The following is a 26,802-nucleotide window of genomic DNA, read 5'->3' on the forward strand; positions in this document are numbered from 1 at the left end:
GCGGGCCGCTCCCCAGGCGCTGCCTGCTCTGGACAGCCGCGGCACGGGCAGAGGCTTGAAGCAGGAGTGGAGGCCTGCTGGCCAGTGCTGTGCGGGGCCCCGCCTGCTCCCGAGGGCCACCCTGGGGACATTCTGTGCCCCATCCGCCTGCCGTCATTACAGCAACTGTCAGCAGTTAATGCAGGGGAGCCGCAGCGCCCCACGGTGTGTGTGGCGCCCGAACGGCTCGGGGAAGGCTGCTGGGCTGAGGACAACGGCTCCCGGACACAGCCCTGAGTGGCCCCCGGCCCAGCGGGGCCCAGCTGCTGTTGGGGGACGGACTCCAGGCACCGGGCGGGTGTGACGGGCCCACCCGCCTTGTTTCAGGAAAACAGTCTCAAGCATGGAACTTGGTGAGCTTCTGATTTTATTAGAAACAATGTCACAAGAGCAGTCAAGAAGCCCAACTGCTGACGGACAGGTCACGTGACTCGCTCCACAAGCACCTTCCAGAGCTCCTGCAGCAAACAGAACAGCCGATGGAAAGGGCGGCCGGCAAGGCGGCAGGGCGTCTGCGGACCTCCCTCGCTCTGGGCTTCTCCCTTCCACGTGGGGGCTCCCGGCCCAGGAGCACGGGGGTGCCACCGCTCCCAGAGGGCCTCAGCATGCAGCGGGCCACCAGCTCCCCGGGGGGGCCTTCAGCGCCACAGGCTGGGGCTACCGGGCTTTGCGGGCGCGGGCTCTGGGCCCCACGCTGCCTCCTACCGCGGCAGCGGCCCACACCACAGGGCTCTGGGGCGCCACACGTCCTGCCTGGCTAGCGGCCGGGGCTGCCCAGAGGGGCGCGCAGCAGAGGGCGGCTGGCACAGGCCGTGCAGAGGCCACACGGCGGGAGCCAGGCGGGGGGCGCGGTGGACGCGAGCCCTGGCCCCCCAGGGCCCCCTTCTGAGACCCAGAGCCCGGGAGGTCACGCCCAAAGGCGGCAGGAGCCGAGGCCAGCCACCCTCGGCTTTGGAGTTACGCCCTCTCCTGGGCCCTTCTGGGGTCTCCCCGGGGACCTGGGCTTCAGCCACAGGACGAGGTCCCGGCTGCCCCTCGGGAGGGCTGACTCGGCCTCAGCTGGGTCCACCTGGGGTCAGCTGGGTCCACCTGGGGCGACGACCCAGACCGCGCGACGGCAGCCTCTGTGCCAGCACCTCCGAGGCGAGAACGTCGGGGGCGTCAGCGCCGCTCCCGCCACAGGCCCGCCCAGGGCCCTGCCAGCCTGCGCCCGCAGGCTGCCCTGGTCTTGCTTCCCTGGAGTCTGAGCGCTTCCCAGGGGCAGGCAGGCCGGGAGACCCCTCCCTCGCTGGCCTCCCGGCTGGCTCGGTGCGGCCCTGCCCCCTACCAGCTGCCGGATGCGCTCGTAGACCAGGCGCTGCGGGAAGGAGGCCTCCACGGGCTCCACCACGAAGCGCAGGGGCCCGTCGGCCAGCGTCTCCAGCCGCCGCAGCGAGGAGCGGAAGTGGTCGTAGGCCTCGCACGTGACGTCCAAGTGTCTCAGCGTGAAGTTCAGCCTGGGGGCGGCAGCGACACAGAGTGCTGCTCAGCCGGGCCCCCGGGGTGCTGCTGGCCCCTCCCGGCTGGGCCCCAAAGCATCTGGTGCTCGGAGTTGCCTGTGTCACGGGGCCAGTGGACAGGACTGGGTGTCCGGGGGTGGAGGGCGGCCGTGGGCAGGCGATGGCTCGGGCCCACCGGCCACCTCGGGAACGCGGCGTTGCGCCCATCAGCAAGTGGACGCCGTCTGGAGCCCGAAGGCTGAGACACTCAGCGACACGTGGCGACCACCAGGGGCTCTGGCTGCGTCAGACTGAGGACAGAAAGCTGGGGTGCTGCGGAGACGGAGCGGGCTGCGGGGTGAGGCTCCGAGGCGGCCCACTCCACCGTCTGACCTGCTCTGGCCTGACAGGTTCCCTGAGGCCCCGGGCGGCAGCACCCCCACCTGGGCTGTGCAGGGTCACGGGTCACGTGTGCAGAGGCCCCGCATGATGGCACAGCCCCGGGGGGGGGGGGGGTGCAGAGCAGGAGGGAGCCCTCGGGGCCGCAGGCCGCTCACCTCTTCTCCACGGACAGGACGGCGGTGCAGGCGTTCTTCAGCTTGAGCGCCAGCCCCGAGAGGGTCCTAAACAGGGCGTCGGTGAGGTCGTCGTCATAGAACACTGCGGGGAGGGAGGGGCCGAGGAAAAGCGGCACGTGTCAGGGGACGTGATGCCTCCGAGGGGCCCCAGCCAGGGAGAGGCCTCGGAAGCAGAACCCCCACAGACGCCCCCGCAGCCCAGAGTCGCACCCAGGGTGGGGGTGTCCCAGGAGGACGGTTCTGGAAGGGGGGGGGCCGCGGTGGGCCTCCGCTCTCACCTTCCGCGGCCAGCAGCACGGTGGTGTGCTCGTACAGGTCCGCGACATCCGCTTCCGACCAGCTGAAGGAGGCCGCAGGGTCTGTGGGGGACACAGCTGAGACCGGCCCGAGAGAAGCCTCAGGACCACCTCGCCGACACCGTTTAGGACCCTCTCGGGGCTGGCGCTCAAGCTGCTCGGGGCGCGGGCACCCCAGCTCCAGGGCAGTACGGCCGCCTGGCGGCCAGGGTGCGGGGGCTCGGCGCGCCCGAGCCGGCGCGGTGCGGGCTGGGCGGCCTCTTTGGATTTGCCGCCGCACCAGAGGGCATGAAGCCGTCCCCCGCAGGGATGGCGAGACCAAAGGGGAGCCCTGGCAGGTGGCAGGAGCTCGTTAAGGGCTGACCTTCGACCTCAAGGCAGGTTTCATAGAGGAGAGGCACGGGGGGAGGGGCCTGGCCACCCCGGGCAGCACGCCACGCCCCGGCGCCACCGGGCAGCGCTGGCCCCTCTGGGCGCCGGTCCTGCGCCGGCTGTGCCGTGGCTCGGGGCTGAGGCGGTGGGCGCCCGGACAGCGCTGTCGGCCTGTGGCCGGGCCGAGCGGGACGGGCCCCTCAGACGAGGCCACAGGTCATGGCCGGGAAGTGTCACAGGGGAACTGCAGGATGAAGGGACCGCGGAGAGGAGACACACCTGTGCAGAGGTCCGCGTCCAGCCAGTCCAGTGCTCTGACCTTGACCACGCCGCCTACAGCAGACAAAGCAGGCGGAATTCCTCACTCAGACGCGAGTGGGAGAGAAGCAGCCTTTGCACGGCCGCCAGAGCTCGCCCTCCCGGCCCCGCCCCGCCCCAGGCCTGGCCCGCTGGCACAGGGTTGAAGAGGCCTGTTCCGGGCCTCACCTCCAGGGCCGGCCAGGTGACTGTTGAGGGTGGTGTTCCGCTGGCACATGGCCAAGAGGTCTGTCCCCACATCTGCAATGACAAAGCCAGCCCTGAAGTGCAGCCGACGCCCCCCTTCTCCCCGCGCCTGTGGGGGGTCGGGGAGCCATCAAGGCGGCATGGCCGGCCTCTCGCCGCCCACACAGGCAGTTTTGCTCCAAGCTCCTGCAGATGGTCTTTTCCCTAAGGGGGGTCGTCAGGGGCAGACTCCGGGCACCTTCTGGAAGGGTAGAGAGCTGCCACGGCTCCCTGTACGGATGGTCTGTCACATCCCCCCAGGCTGCGTCCTCTCAATGACCAGGAACCAAACAGAGAGATTTGGGGGGGGGGGGTCACACCGCTGCTCCTGTGTGACTCCTACACGCCAGCTACTGAGGGGCGGGGTCGCATCGCCGGGCGGACGGGCTGCAGCGAGCGCGTCTTCACTGGGTGGGCAGCGGTGGACGGTACGGTCAGACGGGAATCCTCAGCTAGGAGGGCCCACGCGTGGGCGCCACAGAACGTTCAGATTGTCACATCAGCCTGGACGCGAGGCCACTGTCTCCGTTCCAGGGACTGCGCAGTCACCAAAGGTGGAGACCGAGGAAAAATGGACAACAAAAATGCCCAGAGGTAGAATGGCTAAAAACAAAAAAAATGAGGCCTCCACAGTGGCACAGGGGTTAAAGTCTCGGTGCTGTGAAGCTGTCCACAGCCGCTGCAGCACGAGTTCAATCCCCGCCCCAGAGGTGACCCCCAGGGGCGCAGCAGACCTCGCCTGTCTCCTCCCTGCTGCCCCACCTGTTCTGCTCCCCACTCTGTCTCTGGTGAATCCTCTCGCCCCCATACTCTGGCGTGCTCCCCAGATCTTGTATGTATAAATGAATAAAATAAATCTTAAAAAAAAAGATGAACTATTACCTGGACATTAAAAATATTTAAGAGTTTTTAATGATGCAGGAAAATGCTCTTGAGAAATGTTTGACTTTTGCTATTGGGGAAAATGGCCACAAAAAAGGGAGAAGATTGTAAAATAGCAGAGACAGTAATGCTGAAGCGCCCCGAGGGCATCACCAGCCTGTGTGAGGCCCAGCGAATGCTCAGCAAGCCACCGGCTGCGGGCAGCTCCGTGTCAGCCGTGAGTAGGCTTTGTTTGCCACTTCAGACACTTTTCCCAGGAGCAGGAAGCGCTCCACAGCGAGGAAGGACGAGTGAGCTGTCCCGGAAGCCGCAGAAAAGGCGCTGCTGGCGGGTTCCGGGCTGAGCAGAGGTGCCTGCCCCGCCAGGGGCCTGGCCGGGTCGCCCTGACACACAGAGAGAGCACTGGCGGGTGGAGAAAACGGGCAGGCTGAGTGCCCCTCCCTGACTCAGGTCAGGAGACCTGCCTGCGCCCCCCTGCCAAGGTGGGTTACCTGTGCAGTACACGGTCCTCGCCACGGTGGCTGCGACGATGCTGACCAGCCCCATGCCGGCCCCCAGCTCCAGCACCGTGCGCCCCTGGAAGAGGGCGGGCTGGGACAGGATGTAGTCAGCCAGGAGCAGCGCGCCCCGCCACACCTGTGGGGAGACACAGGGACCTCGGTGACTGAGCCCTGAGAGACGCGTGAGCGCTGCGGGCCGGGGGACCGACCTACCTGCTTGCCCACGTCCTCCAGCGGGGTGGCCATGGTGTGCTCTAGACAGGACGGAACCGGGAGAGAAAGGGCCACGGTGAAGCGGGGCTGGCCAGAAAGCAGAGGCGGGCACGGCGCGCTGCACGCAGGGCCGCAGGCTCGGGAGCTGGGCATCAGAGGGCAGCGAGGCGGGCCGGGCTGGCAGGCGGGAGGGCGTGTGCGTGTCACTCAGACCAGCGCTGGGAGCCAGGCCGGGGCGCAAGAGGGCCAGCCCAGGTGCGTGAAACGCGCCCCCGTTCCACTTCCGCCTGCCTGGGAGCCGCGACTGTCCCTGCCGCGGGGTCACGAGCCTCCCAGCTCATCCCCTGGCGCTCGCCACACGCAGGCCCCCACTGGAAGCGCAAAACACAAGTCGGAAGTGCGCTCCCGGCGTAGGTGAGCAGTACTGTCCAGCCAAAGGCTACTAGGATAACATCTGAGCTGGAGCCGGAGGGCGCGAGGGCAGGAGCAGAAGAGCAGGGCAGACACCTCTGCGGTCAAGCAAAGCCCTGGCTCCGGCAGTTTTCAGCCACATGGGAGCAGCAGCCCATCACCCCCAAAGCCGCAGCAGAGGCTCTGACGCACTGGGCGAACCGCATGCTCTCCCCACGCAGGAGGCGGAGCAGGCTGGGGGCTGGCCACGAGGCCCGCCCGAGGGACAGGGCTTTGCGGTCCGGCCCCTCCAGCGCAACGGGGCTATGCCAGGGGAGAGAGCGCCCTGCGGCCTCCTAGGGCCCCGGGACACGGCTGAGGGGGCCTCCCGGGGAGCAGACACTCCTGCGCCCTGCAGGCTAGGCCTGCGTCCTGAGTGAGAGGTGACCAGCGTATTTTTCACCAGCCTCCTGGCTGGGTCTGACCTCCCTCCTGGAGGAAGTCCTTCGGGAACGTCTGCCTGCAGACGCCCAGCATGCGGGCGCTGGTTGTGGAACAAATGAAAATACGTCCTGGCTGAAAGCTCACTGGGTGGACACTGGTCAGAGCTAGAGCCCAGAGCCCGGCGCTTGTCCAGAACCCGGCCTGGGCTGGGGCGCTCCCCATGCTCACGCCAGCCCTGTGAGCAGCCCTCGTCGCCCCATGTCACAGATGAAGACACGGGCTGGGCACTGCTGCCTGAGCCAAGGGCCGCCACCCCTCCCCCCTGCGGGTGTGTGACTGTGGTCTCCGGGGGCCCACGAGGAAGCTGAGGGGTGAACTGGGCTGGGCGGGGAGGCAGGCTGCCGGCTCCCACTGGCTCCAGTGGGATCCCTGAGCGATGGGCGGTCTGCCGCTTCCCGCACCCCTTCCCGCACCCCTTCCCGCACCCGAGGGGAGCTGTTCCTGCTGCAGTGCCGGGCGGGGTTGAGAGCACAGGGGCCAGGTCAAGGGTGCGGACTCCAGGCCGGTGAGGGGTTGTCCCACGCAACAGACCACACTGAGCTCAAAGGCTCAGCCATGTGCCCACGCAACCCGAGTCCGGCCTCCCTGCCCGCCCCCTCTGGTCTAGACAGCGAGGGCAGTGCACTCTAGGTGTCTCAGTTTACTCTGAACCTGGGGCCTGGGGCTCCAGCAGGGTCCTGAGTAAACTTCCGTTTGTCTCTCCTGAAGCTACTCGAAAACACCTTCCCCTTCAGGGTTTTTTGCTTGTTTTGGTCTTCCTTTCAAATGAAACTCTCAGGCAGCCCCTCCGGCAAGAATGGCGAGTGCCAGGCTCGGGGCAGATGGTGCTGGTGAGAAGTCCTACCCACCAGGCTCCCGCTGGGCACCTTCTGGGCAGAACTGAGGTTGTGTGGTAGGGAGACCCCTGTGCCAGGACAGTGGGGCGTCGGGGCCCGAGGCCCCTCTCCAGGCACTGCACTTTATGCAGGCGAAAGCACTGCCCTGGGGGCAGGACAGCAAGGAGTGACCACCCCAGCCAGTGCCTGACAGTGCCCGTGCGTCCTCGGGGCGGCCCGACCACAGGGAGCAGAGGACGTGACCTTCCAGGCACCGTGACTCAGGCCTGTTGCGAGGTCAGGGGCGGGCAGGCAGGGAGCTGGCCACTGGTAGCCCTTTCTCACGGGACTTTGCTCCTCGAGCACGTGAAACTCGGGTGCACCAGGGGCCAAAGCTTGGCCGGGGGCTGACCAAGCCTGCGGCGGCCCCTTGGGGAGTCCAACAGGGAGGACTGAGCGGGAGACGGGCCATCAGTGACCGGAGAACAGGACTCTCCCAGTCACCTTCAGGCGTTCTGCTCACGGCCCATGGGTAGGGGCACGCTGTGGCTTCACCCAGACTTGTGTGCAAAGCGTGGACTGCACGGCCCAGCATGTGACCTCAGGCCACGGCAGGGCCCGGAGACCTCCATGAACTGACCGGGCCAGTGCCCCCCGCCCCAGGGCGCTGTGCTGGGGCGGGCATGAAAGGGCGCCATGGAGCCGGCCCACGCGGCCAAGCGCAGAACCCTCTTCCCTTGGGCAGCAGCTGCGCAGACTCGGCCTCATCTTAGGGGGGTCCTGGGTCCCCTGGGCGGGTTCCCAACAACCTGATCCCGGCCTGAGCAAACATGCCGTGTGCCCTGACCCACAGATCCACACAGAGAGCCGCCTCAGTGGCGGGGAGGCAGGCCTTTACTGACCTATTCTGATGACATCTTGGGGCCTGCTTCCCTGGGCTTCGTCGTCCAGGACGTCGTCCCCTTCCTGCCTGAGAATCACGGGATGGACCTTGTCTCTCGGAGGCCCAGGCGCATCCGGGTCCGAGGCTGCCCGGGGTCTTCTCACCACGTCCAAATCCCCGTCCTCGTCCAGCTGAACTCCCGTCCCTTCCGGGCCAGCAGCGTCACTGCTGCAGCTCCCTGGCAGGGACCTGGGGCTGCCCGTCCCCTGTGGTGGCGACTCTGGGGTACAAGCACCTCCAGGATCGCCACCCTCTGCCCCCGAGTCTGTCTGGGCATCTCGGTTCCACAGAAGCCTGAACTGGGTCAGGAAAACTGAAAGGCAAACAGAACGGAAGGCGAATACTGCAGCCGCCTGCTCTTCATTGTTTCTGTCGCCTCCTTCCAGAAATGTGATTTCCGGCTGGCGAGGGCTTTACAGGCTGGGCGCAGAAAAGGCCGAGTGACAGCTGCGATGCTGGGTGCCGGCCTGACCCGCCACCACATGAGGGCACTCACCACAGGCACCTCACAGACGCTGCCTGGGCACAGAGCCCGGGGACCCAGGGCCAATGAGTCGCCAGCACCGTTTTCCACGGTGCTCGCTCCCGGTCTGGGCCGGTCTGCTTAGGGCCTATGCAGCCGCCTCAGCCCAGTGCTCCCGCACACTCGCCAGCCCGGGTGGGTGAGCACAGCAGAAGGCCAGCTAATCAGGGTGATCGGGCTGCTGTGGGTGCCAGGGCGACACTGGAGGAGCCAGGGCCAAAAGGAGAACAGCTGTGGGCAGGGCAAACCGCAAGAGCAATAGAGGAGGAAGGAGGAAGGTGTGTGAGGGACAGAAAGGGGCTGAAGAGGCTGCAGCAAAGAGGGTGGACACACAGGCAAGGGAGGGGTAGCACTGGCCAGGAAGGCAAGGTCAGGGGTTTCGGTTCATTCTGAAGTGATGGGAAAGTCACCGAGGATTTAAACCCGAGTGGTCACGTGATCTGCATTCCCAAGGCCCCCTGCGGCTGCTGGGGAGTTGGGGGGAAGCAAGGCCCCCTGGTGGGATGTGCCCCGCAAGTGATGAAGGTGCGAGACAGCGCAGATGGTGGCCGGCACAGGCAGGCGCACAGACTGTTCCTACAGGAGGAATGGCTTCTCTCAAGGCAGGGCAGGGCTTACACAATGAAAGAAGGGGTGTGAGGACAACAGGTAAACAACCCAGTCTTCCCCAACCTCTTCCCCCAAAGATGAGCATGAGGAAGAGAAAGTAAAAGGTCGGCGCGTGGGGTCCTGGGCCCCTCTGCAGACACCCAGTTACTCACCGGGCTGCCCCATGCTGTTCAGTCGCACCATGAAGTGTCTCTGGTTTGGGGTGTAGAGGTGGACATCTGACAGCACAGTGTTGCTTTTGAAGGTGACCTCATCCATGGCCGGGGTGGGGGGAGCCGGCTACCAGGTGCCGGCCCCCCTAAGTCACGGGCAGCAGCACCTGGGAGGCAGGAACAGCGGTTCCGACAGTCTCGAGGGGCACAGTGCCGACAGTCCCCAACCTGGGTGCTGGGCTTCGCTGCACACCGGGAGAAAGTGCTTTTCAAGTCTTCTCATTTTCCCTAAAAGAAAGCCTGAGAGCCCGGGGAAGGGAAATGAAGCCAGCGAGAAGTGTATTATTTTGCTTGCAGTGTGTTCATTTCCATAGTCGTCTTTTATCTCGGGTAAGGGATCTGAATTTCCATCTACTCATATAGCTTTCTTTTTAATTTCTCCCCATTCTTTAATTATGAACATAGACAAGAAAATGGAAGTCATGGCACAATAAACGACCTTATAAACATCCAGTGCTTAGATTCAGCGATATTTTTGCTGTGTTCACTCCATGTGTTTCTTCTTCCTTGAACTTAGAGTACATTGTAGACATCACATCTACCCCAACCCCTGAGAGTTCATCTCCTAAAACATGCTCCTATAAAGCCACAAGAGCATTAGTAGACATAAAATAACGAGTCCTATATGTCACGTAGTTCCAGTCCAGTTCTCTACCTGCCTCTCGAGTGTCTCACAGCCAGCTCCTCCTAAAGCAGTACTCATCTGCGACTGACATTTTACATTTGCAATTTGCCCTTGAGTCTTTGTTTATTCTGCAAGTTGAGCCCAGCTTCACACATACCGTTTTTGTTTTTTCAAGAGTGGATTTACAAACAGTTGAGGAAATCGCTACAGGTGACACACATGTGGAAGGTGTTATGAAATTATGAGGACCCAGGTGAAGTGGATTTCCTTAGAGGCTATTTTCAGAATCAGGTATCTGGGAATGTGGGGGGCACCTTGTAACTCTCTTAGGGTCTGTGTGAACACTAAATGAAGTAATGGTAGCTTTAGGATGCAGGGCACAGTAAATTTTGAGTAAATATTACCGTTATGCCAATAATAAAATCTGCCCTGAAGGGTGCACTGGGAACACCGGGAAGGGCACTGGTGCATTTCTCTACTTAGGAACAGCCAACTCGGTCTCCATGTGGCTGTGCTGGGGTTGGCTGGGCCTCAGGCCCCTCTCCCAGAGGGCAGAGCAGGGCAGGGATTGCCCCAGCGCGGAAGGGGGCCTGCTCCTTCAGGTTGCAAATGAGATGCTGACGGGAGTCCTTTCCTCTTCTAAGGCTGTGGGGTCAGACTCCTCTTTCCTCTCCCGGGGCGCTCCAGCCAGGGTTGCCCCCACAAAGCACTGTCAGAATCTGAGGGTTTAAATACCTCACCCCTCCTAGCCTTTCTGCCAGAAGCCGCTCCACTCACTCACTCAACATGCGGACCTGGGAGCAAATTCTGTGCCAGTTGTTACTAGACGCTGAATAACGGAGGGCAAGCGGGGTGGCCCCGGCACCTGCCCCAGGAGCTCCCCAGACTGGACCTCGCCGTCTCCATGAGCACGACCCTTCCAGGTTAGGTACTACTCTTTCAAATGCAGCCATAACGTGGTCACTGTCCTCCCTTCCAACCCGTAACTGAGCAGGGGGCTTGGACCCTGGACCCCAGGGAAGGGGCCTTACCCCTGCACCAAGCTTAGAGGGGAAACTGAGGCTGAGAATGGGAACCTGGGCCTCGGATGCGTGGGAGCCCGGATTTCAATGCCAGGTACGGTGGCAGGGCACCTTTTTGTACCCTGATGCGTCCCGCTGCCTCTCCTAGGGGCTTACCCGTAATCGGCCACAGTTTGAAGTCCTATTTAACCCTGTCACCTCGGGACACAGGAGGCCGCCATTGTGGTCGGCCCGCGCAGGCGCGGGCCCGCCCCTCCGCCTTCTGACCACGCCCACACGCAGCCGCGCATGCGTACTGGGGCCGCCCACGCCAAGGTGTGGGGCTCTTTCTGGGCGCCCCGAGGGGCTGCAGCACGGCGGCCTCCCTCACCTGCTGGGGTCTACTCTCATCTGCATGGGTGTGTTGGGGTGATTGTCGTGGAGGAACCACTGCTACGAGTGGGGAGCCGTTAGAAAACGCGCGCACGATCACACAGCTACTAAGTGGCAAGGCTTGGAATCGAACCTGGGTACCAGGGCTCCAGAGCCTGCGCTGTTAAGCAGCATCCTAGATGGCTGTTACTGCTACCCTTTCTCTTAGGACTCATCAGTAATAAACGCCGATAGGTGTTCATTCATTCACTCGTCAAGTGTCCAGCACCAGCAACGAAGACTCAGTCTTATTTGAACTTGTGACAGGAAATGAGAGCTGATACAAGTGTTGTACTTTAAGGAAACAACTAAGCACCTCGGGCCACCTGTGTAAAATGAACACCCCGTCTCCCCCCCACCCTCCACACACACACAGAGCCTCAGCTGGCAGCTGGCACCCACTGCCTTATTTTAACATGGATTTCTCTTTTCAAGACAAAGGATTCCTAGGTACTATTGGTAAAACTTGGGGTGGGGGTGGCTTGTTAAGGGTCACCTGGTGACAAAGTAAGAGAAAAAAGTGTTCGTTAAGGAAACATCATGTTTACTGAACTCCCCAGGAGAGAGAGAAGTCTGTGCACCTTGGGGCCCCAAGTGGTCCTGGTTTCTCCTGTTCACTGAGGGCTCTGGGTGTCCCAGGGAGGGCCCTGAGAAGGCATCATTCGGGTCCTGGGATTTGTCTTCAAACCTGGGAGCAAAAACAGAGGAGAAGGCACAGTGGCCTCATACAAACAAGAGTTAGAGCCCTGTGAGGCATGCCACCTTGGACAGAAAAGGACACGGGTGTGCTCTCCCATCTTACCCTCCCCACCTCACCCCTGCTCCCCTCCATTTGATCAGAGCCCCGCCCTTATAACCTCATTTAACTGGAATTAATTTCTTAGGGGCCCCATCTCCAAATTCCGCCCTACTGGGTAAGGTTTCCATGTATACATTTGGAGGGATTACATTCAGTCTGTGACATCCTTCTTGCCTCTGTCGTAGCCTCTGGGGGCTCTTGGCATTGCTTGGCTTTGGAGGCATCACCCCAACATCTGCCTCCATCTTCCCAGGCCCTCTTCCTGTGTGTGTCTGGGTCCAAATGTTCTCACCTTAGAAGCACAGCTGTCACTGGTTTAGGGCCCACCGCCTCCACTTGATCACATCTGGATAGGACCCTGTTTAGCCAGATACGTTACTTCACAGGTATGTGGTTAAGACCTGAATGTATCTTCTGGCGAGACACATTTTGACCCCCAGAGGAAGCCACCTTGGAAGGGGGTGTTCCAGAGCCAGCTCTTCAGCCCCAGCTGTGCGAGTCCCCTGGGGACCCAGGGGCCTGGGACATCACAGTGCAGACAAGCCTGTCCCGCAGGGCTCTGCCTGTGTGCTGACCCAAAGAATCCACAAACAGTAAAAGGCAACAGTCCATGTCACTGCATTTTGGGGTCCTTTACAGCCCAGCAGCATCTTATCAGACAAGCAGCTTATCAGAGAAAACCCAGGCTGTCTTTGCAGTGCCATGAAGGGAGTGGGGTGGAGCAGGCCCTGTAGCCCTGATTCTCAGCCATTTCCAAACACTCCTCTGGCCCTTCTGCCTTTAAGCTCTTCCTTGCTGAAGCTTGGAGGGGTGCAGCAGCCTCTCCCCAAGCCCCCGGCTCCTGAGAGGCAGGTCGGCTCTCTGAGTCATCCCTGTGGGTCTGTGGAAGGGCCTTTCAAGCATGCCAAACGCAGTTCGCCTGAGTCTCTTCCCTGGGTGATGCAAGACTTTCGGCGCTAGCTCACGTAAGCCAGGGATATCACCCTGCTGCCTGGGTTAATGACAAATCATGCATGTGGCTCAGGAAGCTGACCAATGGCCAGATGTGTGATAAGGAGCTGCTTGCAGGAAATTGCTGCCAGGTGATCACCATTGGCTCCGGGGCTTCAGAACAGCCCCCTTCCCCAAGGTCGTGCATAGACAAACGCTTCCTGTGCTTTCCATTGGCCCTGGAAGATGCTGTCACTCAGAGCTCCATCCTGGGGGTGGTGGGAAGGAGGCAATGATCAGCCAGCCCCTGCTCCCACCAGCTGAGACCGCGTCCCCAGGGACGCCCTCGTTCTGGGCTGGGTGCGGAGAGGCATCCTCTTGACCTTCCAGGCATAGAGCAGGACTCTAGCCTCAGCTCAGTGGCTGGGTAATTACACGCATTTGTTCAATGCATCCTTGTGGCGAGCTTTTCGACTTCTCTGAAACTCAATTTCCTGATTTCTCAGGTACTAATAACAATACGTACTTGAAAGGGTTGGTGTGAGGACAAGTGAAAAAAAAAATATATGGAAAGTTCCAGGCATTTCTTAGAGATAATCTGACAGACAGTATCTGGGGTGTGTCAAAGAGTTCACCAATTTACTTCTTTTACCAAGTCAGATTGGTAGGTGAAAATGAGCAAATTCTAGTGTTAGGCATACTGGATCCCGTGAAAGGAAATCTGACTGGTAGTGTAAAGGATATACATGTAAGATATTCTTGTGTATCAGGGAAGAAACACAAGTTACTGTTTTCTCAGGCAAGCTGCATATTACATAAATGCACAAAGATGCTCTGGAACTGAAGACACCCCTCTTTTTGGGAGGGGCCTGGGAGGGGGGTAGACTCAAGAGGCCTTTGCTTTCAGTTTAAAGAGCCACCTCACTCTTAATGTATACTTGGGAATTGATTAGATTCTGACAGTGCCAGGGGGCTCCCCGGGTCAAACGTGGGCCCCCGGGACCACTGAAATGAAGGGGTGAGAATCAAATGTGACACGTTGAATAAAAACAACCTTCCGCCCAGTTACTCCCACATGCCTGGTCTGTGGGGTTTGCGCTAATAGAGCATCACTGACGCGTGGCTTATGCACAACAGGAATTTCTCCTCACTGTTCTAGAGGCTGGAACCGGGGTGCCAGCAGGGGTGAGGAGGGTGGGGTGTGGGGTGGGGGGGGCTGGTGAAGGCCTCACCTAGATTGCAGAGGGCAGGCATCTGGCTTTGCAACCCCACAGTGGAAGGGGAAGGGAACTTTGTAGGCTCTTACCCCACTTCTGGAAAACGGGCATGGGCCCTAATGGCACTGAGCAGGACCCCGCCGGCGAAGGCCCCACCTCCTGACCCCGCCACACTGTCGGGGTGAACTTGCCGCCCTTGGCTGTTCACACTGTGCTGACGGCGTCCAGCTGATGCTGCCTTAGCGACATGCCTCCCCCTGTCCACCGCGCTGTCCAGCGCACACAGCCAGATGATGCGGGAAGGGGTCTCCTCTCCGGCCGCCTGGGCGGGAGGCCACTGACGCCTTTCCTTGTGCCCCGCCAGGACCCTTCCTTACCCCCGCGCTCCGCTTCAAGGAGGTGCAGGGAGCGTGCCGGGGTCCTGACCGAAGGGTGGGTGGCCGCGGCCCCTCCCGTGGACACCTCTCGTTTGCCTCTGAGAGTCCTCTGGGGGTCCTGGCTGGGTTAAGGAAGAACCTCCAAGAACATGTGGTTTAAAACTGGGGGTGGGGGCCCCCCAGGCGGCGCAGCGGGTTACAGCACAGCACTGAGAAGCTAAAGCAACTTCTGCATCAGTTCGATCCCCGCCTGCCCCGGAGGTGACCACATGGCGTGGCAGACCTCTCCTGACCCGCCCGCTGCTCCCCTCAGCAGTGTACTTCGTCGATCTGTCTGTTCTGCTCCCCGCTCTGTCTCTGGTGAAGCCTCTTGCCACCCCTGAGCCTCTGGCCTGTACCCCAATTCTGTCTGCAAAATAAATAAATATTTAAACAAGAAAAATTGGGGGTGGGGAAGAAGGCTGGAGGGTGGAAGGCCACACCGAGCAGGGACAGGAGAGGCCTCAGGCAGTTTGGGGGGCTGGCCCTGGGACTGGCCCAACCCCATGCAGACGGGGAGGCCCCTCTAGGCACATACAACGCCTGTCCTCTGTGAGGCCCTCACCTGTCCGCCACTCCTGAGAACAGATTCTCAGGCGGAAGACTCAGACACTACGGGCCCTTTCCATTGTGTCCCCAGCTTTTGTGATCCATTCCGTCCCCCGCCCCAACTCCATTTTTCTCTTTTTCGCGGACACTTCACGAGCCTTCAGATGTTATGCATCCACTTTGATGGCACAGCTCTCCAGTGCCGCCTTTCATCTTGGGAACATTTTGCAAGTGAATCTAATCAATACGGAGCAAGGGGGGCTGCTGGCAGCCTCGTGCCCAGGTTTCCCTCCAGAGTGCCACCTGTGGGTGTGGGGGTGTGTGAGGGGCGGCTGAGAGCTGACCGCCGGCGGGACACCATCCCCGGGCCCACCTGGCCCGCAGAAGTGAACACTGGCGCAGGCTAGGGCCGCAGCTCCGCACCTTCTTCAGCTCATTCTCCCAGCAACCTGAGAGGCAGGTGCCAGTGAGCCCGGCTCACAGCGCAGCAAGATGGGGTTCAGCCACTGGCGCACAGTGCAGCAAGATGGGGTTCAGCCATCGGCCGCGGTCACGCAATCACTGGGCCTCTGGGGGTTGGCCCTGGAAAGCGGTTGGGGAACGCGAGGTGGGTCTTTGAGGATGCATCCCAGCTTCCGAGAGTCAGTGGCCTCTGTGCAACGTGGCCGGCCTGGTCCTGCCTGAGGTCAGCTTCTGCAGACCTAGAGGTGGGAGGTCTGTGCGGTGGGGGCGGGGCTTCCAGGAGCAGCCGGGGAAGCCAGAGGAGAGCGGAGGGCTGGATGGGGCAGGCAGCCCGTGTTACATCAGGGGCTAGAGGTGCAGGTCGGAGTCTCCTGGGGGCGTAGGAAATTAGAAGTCTGAAACTCGGGGTGGTCGGCCTCAACCCTCTGAACGTGCCCTTTGTCCCAGCTGCAGTGGGTGTTCCTGGGTTTGCTGGCCTTCGCTCTGATCTCACCCCACTTTTTTTTTTTTTTAAGATTTATTTGTTGATGCATACAGAACCGGGGCACAGGCCAGAGGTGCAGGGGCAGTAAGAGGATTCCCCAGAGACAGAGTGGGGAGCAGGACAGGCAGATCAACGAGGTACACTGCTGAGGGGAGCAGTGGGCAGTCAGGAGAGGTCAGCTGCACTATGCTGGTCACTCCCTGGCCGAAGATCGAAACTGCACTGAAGTGGCTGCGGCTAGCTTGCAGTGCTCAGCCTAACCCGTTGTGCCACCAGGGAGGGCCCCCCTTCTTTCTTGCGGGTGTCTGCCTTCCCTTCTTATAGGATACCTGCCGTGGTATTTAGGGCCCGTCCACATAATCAAGGATGTGTTATCTCAAGGCCCTTAACTTAGTCACACCTGTAAGGACCCTTTACCTACATAAGTCCATGTTCATGGTTTCTGGGTAGACATTTCTTTTGGGGGCCACCATCTAAGTGACCACAGCAAGAGAACTTGACTTTCACACTCTCACTAAGCAGTGATTGCCTAAGGTTTACCCTGAGAGATGGAAACTCCCAGACTGCACTGGGTTTCTGCAGGTGTAGACAAAGTCAAGCTCATTTAGAGCTGAGCTACAGAGCTCGATGTTTTCGTAGAGTGTTGCTAGTGTCTATCAGCCCCTTGGGCAGGTGTGGATCTCTCCCCTTGCTCTCCGCTCTCAGTCAGCTCCTAACCAGTCTAGCCAGCCTCTGGCCATCCTCTGGCCAGCCGCCGAGCTTCCAGCTCAATAAATATCGACATTTGCTGCACGTCTCTAGGTGTTATTCCTGTTCTGCGGGGGAATTTAAGCCACAGGCGAAGAGGGCAGCTAGTGTAAAAACAGAACTTTCGATTTCTTCTTTCCCAGCTGGAAAATGTGTTGCAGACAGAATGGTGTTGTGGCCCGTGGAGAGACTCAGGGAGACAGAGGGGACTGAAGCAAAGCAGAAGTGGGTCATGTTCTCACGGGGCCACGGCTGGGCTGGCATGGAGGCTGGGTTGGGGAAGTCTGGAATGCCAGGGGGGCACACAGGAGCAGGGGACCAGGGGGCTGCGGCCGGGCCAGGCAGGCAGCGTGTCCTTGGCATGAAGCCCGGGCTCCCACATCTTCGATTCCTGTCCTGACTCCTGCTAATGAACCTTGTGACTTGGGTCAAGTTCTTGTCTATTTCTTTCATCTGTACCAGGGGATAAAAAGGCTCACTGAACACAGTTGTTTTAGGGCTCAAATGGAACAGCCTCACTTGGTCCCTGGTATATAATAGTTGCTCAATAAACACACACTCCTCTCTTCAGTCCCTGAAGTGTTCCTACAGAATTGGGGGGAGTAAACTGGCCGCAGGCTGAGCCCCACTTCACCACCTTCTTGCATAAGTAAAGTCATGGGCACACTTGCTTTCTAGTATTTCTAGTGCTTTTACTGGGTGCACAACCGCAGAGTTGAATAGTCGTGATCAAGGTCCTATGTCTGGGAATGACTCAAGTATTTACTACCCTGGCCCCTTGAGAAAAAGTTGGTTGAGCCTCTAGGTAAGAGAGAGGGCTTACAGAGAGAGCCCCGCTCTCTCTAGATGGCCAGTGAAGTGGCCATCTACTCCAGGACCCTCTGGTGTGGTGGCCCATGTCCACATGTGAGTTTCTTCTCTTCGGAGTCCTGTCTACAGGGTGCTCAGCCTCGGGGGTGGGTTCCAGGGGGGGACTCACAGGGTTGACACCAGCAAGGGCCGTGTGGCCCAGTGGTCACAGGAACAGCATATCAGCAAAGCAACCCTGCCTGGGGTGGCTTCTCAGATTCAACTCTGTGCCTTGGGGCAAGTCACTGCCCCTCTCTGTGTGCCTCAGTTTCCCTGTCTTTAAATGGGAGCCACGGTACATATCACTTATAGGAGTGTTGGAGGGATTATGTGGGTAATGTGGCCACAGCAGGGCCTGGCCCCTAAGTCCTCAAGAAGTGGCAGCCATTTTCTAGCTGATTTTGAAGCTGTCAGCCCCAGCCTGGTGGTCTGGAGTACCTCTTAGGTTGGCTGCCCCACTGACAACGTTGCTGGTCCTCACCTGGGGGCCTGTCAGCTCTGGCGGGCTCTGCCCTTTGCGTCCAGCTGGCTTTCGTCCCCCCGGCACTTTCTTGAGCTGCTTTTTGCAGAACCATTTTTTTTTTCTTCCAGGATGCTGACAGCGGCCTTTAGTTCTCACCAAAAGTCTCTGAAGCTTGAAAAGGTCAGAATGGGGAGGTGGGAGACCGGTTCCTGTGATGGCAGCCAGGCGACCCCGGGGCTGCCTGGGGTGGCGGTGGGTGGCCTTCACGGCTCTGCTCCATGCCGGAGTGATCCTCGCTAAAGGGGTGGGTGTGCTGATTCTGTCTGTGGCTCTCCTTCCTCCCAGGAACCATTCTGTTCCATCCTAGTGGTTGTGGGAGGGACTATCAATGTGGCAATCCTGCCCTCTTCCAAGGTCATGTGATCCAGGATGGCCAATCACCAACGGCCAACCTCCTGGCCCCAGCCCATAAGAGACATGTGACCCAAATAGGGCCAATCAGATTCTTCCCTGGGATTAGCCTATGGATTTGGGATGTGGGATGTTCTTTCTTCTCCCAGGCTGCTAGAGTAGGAGCAAAGAAGTCTGGGACTTTTGCCTGTCATGTGGATAGAGCCTGAGAAACAGAAGCAAGAAGAGCTAGTTGGTTGGTAAAGAGACAGAGTTGGTGATATGTTCCTCCTGGCTCCTGGCTAGAGCCATGCCTGGGGCCTGAGGCCTGAGGCACCTCTGAGCCCCCGATTCTGTGCAATTTTCAAGCATAGACTCTTTGGGTTAGGTTTCTGCTTTTGGAAACAGAATGAGTTTGACTCCTTTAAGATTCATGGGGCACTTCTGTGTGCCAGACACTGTACTAACAATTTCATAAAATCCCCTGATTACTCTTGGGTGCATCATTCACGTCTTAGAGATTCTTTGCTGCTAGGACTGCTGTGAGGCTCTAGTGAAGGAAAACATACAAAGCTCCTGGCACCCCGTAGGTCCTCACTAAATGTCAGATACTCTTCTCCAACGAGGCATCTCTGTGATAGACATCTTTGGAAGTACTTTTCGGAACAGCGGAACAGCTGCCTTTCTGTTTCCTAAAGTGGAATTGTAGAATCAAAGAGTAAGTGCTGCTTAGCGTCCTTGACACCGCCCCCCTGCCATATTACTCTCCAGAAACATGTAGTAGTTATTTTTATGGCTGTGTAGTAAACCACCACAAACACAATGGCTTAAAATTCTAAATGTGGTGTCCTCGGGGGAGGGAATCTGGGGACCGGGTCAGGAGTGGAGGCGGGGCTCTCCACTGTGGGATATTCTGCACGCCTTGCATTTTAAGTCTATTTTATGGCTCGATTCAATAGCATCTATATCGTATCAGAGAAAAATGGAAGAACACCGGGGTTTGCTTTCCACGCCCAACTGTCAGCCACCACCCTGAGTCCCTGCTCAGTCCTCTGCAGCCTTGTACCCGGTCATCGCTCCGCTCTCTGCCTCGACATCCCTCCCGCTAACTGGGGTGACGACCGCACCTCCCTCATCATGTTGCTGTGAGCGCCAGAACTCTCAGAACAGTACCTGCGCCCAGAGAAAGCACAGTGGACGCGCTCGTCATTACTTTATCTGAGGCAAAATGGTTAGAAATGCATCTGGCATGTAAGTGGAGGTTTCTCTGGTGATAGGATAAAAGACTACTTTCATTTTCTTCTTTTTCCCCAATATTAAAAAAAAGCTATGCACTGCTTTTTTTTTGTTGTTTTGTTATGTGCTATTTTTATATAAGAAATTTCCACTCCTTCCTGGTCTGGCTGACCCCAGGAGGCCCTGATGCGTGTTCTCTATGGGTCTCTACTCAGACTCAGTACTGGCTGAGGTTGGAGGAGGCCAGCTGGCCTGGCCTGAGTCTAGATGCCTTATTTCCCTCGGCTGTCATAGAAACGAGTTGCTTCTTAAAACAGAAAATGTTTCTGGACAAAATTGCAGGGTCAGGGGGAAGAACAGAAGGAGAGGGTGTCGTGTGTGCCTGCGAACAGGCATCCTTATGCTCATGTTTCAGAGGGGAGATTGATGCTTCTTGTTCTAAGACATTCAAATGAGTTGACTGGAGACAACTGGCTGACTTCCAGAAGCTTCCACCTAAGTCATTATATTTGTCTTGATGATTTGAACGATAGGGGGGAGCTGGTCTGGCGTGTCTCAGCGACCTCGGCCTATGTGGGGAGCAGTGGTGGTTCTCAGCTGCAGGTGGGGGCTTACAGTCAGCCCCACAATTTGACCAGGGACCTCCTCTTCCAGCAACGGCCTCCTGCTGGCCAGCCCTGGGCTCCTTCCATGTGCTTTGTAGCAGAGTGGAGACTATTCTCTGCTCTTGGAGACCAGGGGAGCCCGGGTCCAGTCCCTGCTCCTTGGCCGACTTTGGACAAGCCACTCCACCTTTCCACTCCTCAGCTTTCTCATTCCAGTGTGGGGTGTAGCAAGCCCAGCAGACTCATATCCCCCTGAAGACGTCCATTCCCTAATCCCTGAAACCTGCGCATATTCTCCTTCCCACGGCACAGGGGGCTTTAAGCTGGGGTCTCCAGATGGGATGGGATTAAACTGAGGATCTTAAAATGAAGAGGTTTCCCTGGGTTTTCTGGATGTCTGGATATGACGTCATGAGGGGGGCAAGAGAGTCAGAGAGAAAAAGTCAAAGCACAGCGGCCGAGGCCAGTGCTGCCGGCTCTGAGGCCCGTGGAGAGGGCTCTGACCAAGGCGCCTCAGTGCTGGGGAAGCCAGGAAACCAGCTGCCTGAGGGCCCCCAGCATGAGCACAGCTCTGCGGGCCCCTTGATTTCAGCCCCGAGAGCGGCTTCCAACTCCAGACAGTAAGGATATGCACGGGGGTGTCGGTGCAGCGGCTGCGGAAAACCCCCGCCGTGAAGACGAAACCTCACTGACCGTGGGGTGTTCTGGGTGGACACGGGACGGGGCCACCTGAGCGCCTGGGGGTGGAGGCACTTTGTGAGCTCTCCACCGATGTCACCACCAAATAGCACAGCTTCGGCCTAGTGTAGCACCTTGCCGTACCCCTTCCTTCCTCTTCTGTGTCCCCAGGACTGTGTGAGCTCCTTGGAGGAGGAAGGGGACCGTGTCCAATTCCTGGCCCATCCTTAGAGCCTGGCATATGACGTCATATCCAGTACTTGCTGTCTGGCCAAGCTGCCCCCGTGTCCCTGTGGCCCGCCTTCAAGGCGGTGGGCCGAGGCTCCACTGTCTCCCAGCGCTAGGGTTCCGGAGCCGCTGTCCTCTCCTGGCCCTGCTCAGTGAGGCAGCATGAAGGCCACGTGTCCTTCGCAGAAGCTGAGTGCAAGTCCTGGCTGGGGTATGGGTGTCAGCACGCAGCAGCCCGTGGTTTCAAGGGAACGTGCCCTCAGAGAGCTGGCTGGTGGCGACGCCCTCCTTGTGATGCTCAGAATCTCTATCAGTTCATTTCTAGCCCGGCCGGTGCAAGCTGGCCTGGCAGGACACTGGGGAGCCAGCTGAGGCTGGTGTGGCCTGATGTGTCAATCTTATTTTTTTTTTTTAAAGATTTATTTATTTGTGCACACAGAACTGGGGGACAGGCCAGAGGGGCAGGGGCAGTGAGAGGCTTCACCAGAGACAGAGTGGGGAGCAGAACAGGCAGATCGACGAAGTACACTGCTGAGGGGAGCAGCGGGCGGGTCAGGAGAGGTCTGCTGCGCCCTGTGGGTCACCTCCGGGGCAGGCGGGGATCGAACTCGTGCTGAAGTGGCTTAAGCTTCTCAGTGCAGTGCTTTAACCCGCTGCGCCCCCAGGGAGGGCCGACGTGTCGATTCTGGCACTAATAATTGGAGAAACTGTTTCCTCGGGAGCAGCAAACATGCTCTGGGAGGACGGGGCAAGTGGGGTGCTGTCTGCTACGGGGGAGCTGATGACGTCAGACCTGCTTGGTCGGAGGGCTACTCGGGCAGGGCTACTCGGGCGGTGGCACGGGTCCCACTTCTGAGGCCGCGCCTGGTTGGAATGTCCCGTCAGTGGTGCGACCTTGCGGGTCCCCTGGGCCGCCTGTCGTGCTCTCTAGAGAGGGACCTGCACGAACAGCCCACGCTGACTAGTTTCGGGCTGCTTCTCGGGGTTACCAGGCTCTGCTCCGAGCTTGCGTGTGTGGCTGCAGGTCACATGCTCACGATCTCCGGGCCAGTTCTGCCCTTTCACCCTCTGCAGATGGAGAAACCGAGGCTTCAGAGGCTTTGCCCCTGAGGGGTGCCCCAGGCAGGGCGGGCTGCCCCACGGCCCTCCGCTGACCGTGGGTGGCCCCGGGAATGTGTGTTCAGGGTGATGAAGCTGCGCGGCGTCCGACACACAGAGTAAGCGGGTCTTGTGAGGGGAATCGGGGTGTCCCCTGCACCTCTCTGCGTGGCCCGGTGAGCCACACATCGGAGTAGGAAGTTCGCACGTGTCCACAAACGCGGTGGCTTTTAGCTTACCTACAGGCTGTGCAACATCCCCCAATTGAATTTAGAACATTTGTTTCACTCTCAGAGGCAGCCTCGTGTCCACTTACAGTCATTCCTCCTTCCCTCTGTGGCCACTGCTGGTGTCAGCCCGCAGGCCCTGGGGGGCGCCAGGGGAACCTCCTTCTGGGTGCGTGAGGGGTGCTTCCGCTGGCATCTGCAGGTGGGCTCAGGGGCCCCGGCTGCGCTCCGGGACAGGAGAGCTCCGAGCCCAGCCTGCGCAGCCCCCTAGAGCAGAAGTTCGAGAAGGGCGGTGGTCCCCAACATCGCATTCCACCTCGTCTCCTCCTGAGGCGAACTGGACTGGGATTCACACCGTAGGATCTGCTGGTTCTCGGGACTTCGGACGCTCCGGCTGGCAGCTGGCGATCCTGACGCTTCCCAGCCTCTGTATGGAGAAACAAACAGTAATAACTGTACGCACCTCTCCGATGGGGTCTGCTTCTCTGGCGAATCCTAAGCAGGCGCCCTCCCAGCTGCTAGCAGCCTTGTCCTGGCTCCCGCCTTCTCTGGACCGAGGGTATAAGCGGGGGGTGTAGCTGGGGCTTGTTTCCAAGGCCCCCGGCGCTGGGCTCCTCCCGTAGCTGAGCTACCGTGGCATCTGGGCGGGGATGGGCTGCTCAGCTACCGTGGCATCTGGGCGGGGATGGGCTGCCTTCCGTCTGCACAGTCTGCACATTCTCCAGCGGGTGGGCTCATTTCTCTAATCTTGGCTATTGTGAGTAGCGCAGCTAGGAACCTTTGAGAACCAGTCTTCGGTGGTCGTGTGCTTCTCTTCTTTTGGGGTGAAATTGCGGGTCGCGTGGTTACTTCTGGCTCACATTTTAAGGAACTGTTCATCACACGCTACTCTCCCACCATCAAGGTCGTAGGGATCACTACCCCACATCCTCACCAGCACCTGTCCTGACAAAGCCCTCCCGCCTCCCCCGCCCCACCCCAGCAGTGTTCCTGGCCAGGGGTGGGGAGGCCAAGCCAGCAGGCGGCTGGGCCAGGCAGCTGTTGTAACTGCAGCAGATTGATTGTTAGAGGGATGTTCTCCAGGCTCAGGCACTTGCTGGGGCCCCCAGAGAAAGTGTGGGGTGCAAAGCAATCTGCCCCGGGAAGCTGATTTCCCAGTGGCATGGCTGGGGGTGTATGCAGGCAGCATACGAGCAGTTTGAGGCCAACACCTGACCCTCTGAGACTAGTGACCTGGAAAATGGAGAAGACATCTGTCTTCTGCCTGCAACCCTATCACAGTGAGAAGCAGGCTGCATGGGGGAGGGGCTGCTAACCCCTACTGAGCATGTATTGAGCACCTACTGTGTGCAGGTTCTGGGCACAGAACCTCTGTCTGCTATGGATTGAATGTTTATGTCCTCCCCACCCCACCTATTCCTCCTAACTCTCAATGGGGTGGCATTTGGAGGTGGGACTTTGAGCTGATTAAATCACGATTAAGAGCAGTGAAAGTGGACTCAGTGTCCTTTATAAAGAGATGGTGGCGTGTGAAGACGTAGCAGCAAGTCCCCGGGAGTCAGGAAGCAGGTCCTCACCAGACACAGACTCTGCTGGCGCTCCTGTGTTGGCCTCCCTAGCATCTAGAACCCCAGAAATCAGGCTCTGCTATTTATAATCCCTGAGACTGTGATGCTCCGTGACAGCAGTCCAAACAGACCAGGCATCGCCTCATGTCATGTGAAGATAACTGTGAGTTTGGCAGCTTTCCACACATCTTTCCAGAGAAGAAAATTGAAGCTCAGAGAAGTAAAAATTTCACGGAGGGTCATGCAGGCGGAGCTCGATGGAGGTGGTACTGGAAGTGAAGCGTCACTGATTCTCCCATATGAAGTCATTTCTAGCCAATTCCAGGTACTAAACATGGGCCAAGTATCCTTAAGTGTTAGTCCTGCTCTTGCTCCCCGAATGAAACCAACCCCGTGTTCAAAGCTCTCTCTGGAGTTAGATAAGCCCATTTGAATGCTGGCTCTTCTAGTGATAGCTGTGTGTTGTTGCTTCACTTCCTCAACTTCTCTGGGCCTTTGTGTTCCATCTGAAACATCACAGGCGTATTCGGCATACTTTCTATATTGCTGTGTTATTCACGAAGGGCAAGCTAGGGGGACAACCCAGGCGCCCACTGACAGCTGAATGGGCAAATGTAGTAAATACACAGATTAGGGAATATTACTCAGTCTTAAAAAAGAGCAAGTCCTACTAACTTAAAACAACATGATGGGCTTGGAGGACATTAAACCAAGTGAAACAAGGCAGTAACAGAAGGACAAATACTGCATGGTTCCTCTTGTGTGAGGAGTTCCAGAGGTTGGGGGAGAGTCTGATGAGGAACTGTGCTCATAGGTAGAAAGTCAGCTCTGCTGGATGAGAAAGTTCAAGAGATCTATCTGCTAGACAACACCATGTCTACATGAACAATATTGCCCCGTGCACTTCAAAATGGATTCCGAGGGGACAGCTCAGGTTAAATGTGCTTATCACAAAACCAAACCAAAGTGACAACAGAGAGAGTGGGGAAGCTTGGGAAGTGGTGAATGTGTGTATTATCTTGGCTGCGATGATGGGCACACAAATGTATGCATATGTCCAAACCCACCAAACAGTGTACGTCATTGTGTATGTTTTGGGGGGGGAGACCACTCGTACCAATTTTAAGAATGGGGTGGGGCGCAAAACATACTTTTCTCATTGGATTGGTGTGAAGATTTCTAAGGGGAATAATTGATGTACCTGGCAACTTCAGAAGGTGGGCAGTCACTGCAGTAACTTCTAGAAGAGCGTTTGCCCTTTTGCAGACAAGGAAATGGAGGCTCAGCAGGTTAGCGGTGGCAGAACCCAGGTGTGCTGGTTTATTTTCCAGATTTGGGAGGAGGCTCTCCCAGAGGCTCGCCTTTATCTCCTGGCCTCCTGCAGGCATGTAGTGGGGACATGAGACCAGTGGCTACTGGTCCCTTTTCACGCTCAATTAATTCCATCAGAAAGGATATGTAGTATGGCAGCAGTTCCTCTAGGAACTGGGCAGATGGAGGCTTTGCGAGGAAACAGTTATGCCAGGTCACATCTGTGAAGTCCAATTGGCCAGCTGAGTATCGTGACCTCATGAGACTTAATAGAGGCCATTTCTCTCCAGTCCGGCACTCTTACTAGTTGTACCGATATCCTGGCTAGATGTCGGAAGCCCCAAGTTGATTCCTTATGATTTTGCCACATAAAACAAGCTCTGAGCTTGTCAGAAGAGACTTGGGCAGAATTCACTTATTAAATCAACAAATCTCCAAGACACAGCTACTGCGTATCGTGTACTGACCTGAAAGTCAACAGCACACTGTTGGATAGGACCAGTGCACTCAGTTCTAAGCGCAGCTTCCGTAAGATGATGGCGTAGACAGGGAAAGGCTTATCTTTATTTTTCGACAAGAAGTCTGAGGGCAGGTAATCCAAAGGGGAGCAGCTGTTCAATGATGTTATCAGAGACTCAGCCCCTCTCTTCCTGCTATTGTCACTCATAAGGAGGTTTATCTTCATGGTGGCAAGGGGGCTGCTGAACTTCCAGACATCACCACTGACTGAAAGGGGTCTAGACATGGGAAGGTGGACCAGAGGGTGCTGAGGAAACCACCCTAGAGTATCTACCATATTGTCTCCATGTCCAAGGAGCAGAGAGAGAAGTAGCAGATAACTCATCATTCACGAGTCATAATTACATTAAGGAGAAAATACTTAAAGGTACTCCCCCTTCCACATTCGTTTGTTTCCCACCTATTTTGAGAATAGCGATGCGCTAATTCCTCTGAGTCACCAAGTCCTTCTACCCCGTCACCCCAGCTGGTCCTCATGGCCTTCTGGGGTTGGTAGCTATAAGTGTCCTCATCTTACAGCATAGGAAAGTGAGGTGCACAGGGCTAAGGCAGCCTCTCAGGACTGGGTTGGGTTAGAGGAGGAGACCGCTCCCGCAGGTTTCCCGCCCAGGCTGCATCCCGGCAGGTAGGGGAAGATGCAGAAGGGGCCAGCCAGCAGGCTCCTGGAGCACCAGGCTGGAGTGGGAAGCTGGGGCGCGGTGTGGGGAGAGACGGAGGATTGGGGCTAAAGAGAGAGGCAGGCAGAGAGGAGAACAGAGTCTGGGAGGCGCCTGGAGGGAGAAGGGGGGTGGCGGGTGGGGAGTGAGGAGTGGGTGAGAGGCAGCGCCTTGGGCAGGGCTGGGCTGGGGTCCCAGGGAGCAGGGGGAGGTCTGGGGAGACGGAGGCAGGCTCCGACGAGGACCTGTGGGCGCTCAAGTGAGGGTCCGCGGTAGCAGCGGCGTGGGAGGGTCTGAGGGAGGAGCTCGGCAGGTCCGACAGCGCAGGTGAGGGTCTGGGGGGCGGAGCCAGACTGGGGGCCGGGCGGCAAGGCCCCGGGGCCCGGGACCCAGATCCCGACTCCAAACTGGGAGG

At 58.6% G+C, this 26,802-nt stretch overlaps 1 protein-coding gene across 4 annotated transcripts; it reads right to left on the bottom strand.

Annotated features, from left to right (window-relative positions):
- Positions 1-388: 388 nt before the first annotated feature.
- On the bottom strand, positions 389-10,774 carry METTL22 (methyltransferase like 22). Of its 4 annotated transcripts, none has more exons than XM_012732033.1 (11): positions 10,701-10,774; positions 8,838-9,004; positions 7,513-7,866; positions 4,902-4,942; positions 4,680-4,824; positions 3,250-3,321; positions 3,043-3,096; positions 2,374-2,469; positions 2,075-2,177; positions 1,367-1,535; positions 389-497 (listed from the first exon to the last, which is right to left on the bottom strand). In XM_012732033.1, exons 2-11 carry the CDS (start codon positions 8,941-8,943, stop codon positions 462-464), a joined length of 1,176 nt encoding a protein of 391 aa, XP_012587487.1. In that variant the 5' UTR covers positions 8,944-9,004; positions 10,701-10,774; the 3' UTR covers positions 389-461. The 4 variants fall into 4 exon arrangements, with proteins under 4 accessions (XP_012587487.1, XP_012587488.1, XP_012587485.1 ...); XM_012732034.1 differs by having other exon boundaries at positions 2,374-2,454; positions 8,838-9,137; positions 10,701-10,770; XM_012732031.1 differs by having other exon boundaries at positions 8,838-9,137; positions 10,701-10,770.
- Positions 10,775-26,802: the final 16,028 nt, after the last annotated feature.

This window comes from Condylura cristata, unplaced genomic scaffold, assembly GCF_000260355.1.
Source record: "Condylura cristata isolate star-nosed mole 26May11 unplaced genomic scaffold, ConCri1.0 scaffold00032, whole genome shotgun sequence".
NCBI classification, from domain to species: domain Eukaryota; kingdom Metazoa; phylum Chordata; class Mammalia; order Eulipotyphla; family Talpidae; genus Condylura; species Condylura cristata.

Coding starts and splice junctions, on each gene's coding strand:
- METTL22 (XM_012732033.1), bottom strand. CDS start 8,943: ATGGATGAGGTCACCTTCAAAAGCAACACTGTGCTGTCAGATGTCCAC. Junction 7,867..8,837: donor GAACAGCATGGGGCAGCCCG/GTGAGTAACTGG, acceptor TTTGCCTTTCAG/TTTTCCTGACCCAGTTCAGG. Junction 1,536..2,074: donor GTCCTGTCCGTGGAGAAGAG/GTGAGCGGCCTG, acceptor TGCCGCCCCCAG/GCTGAACTTCACGCTGAGAC.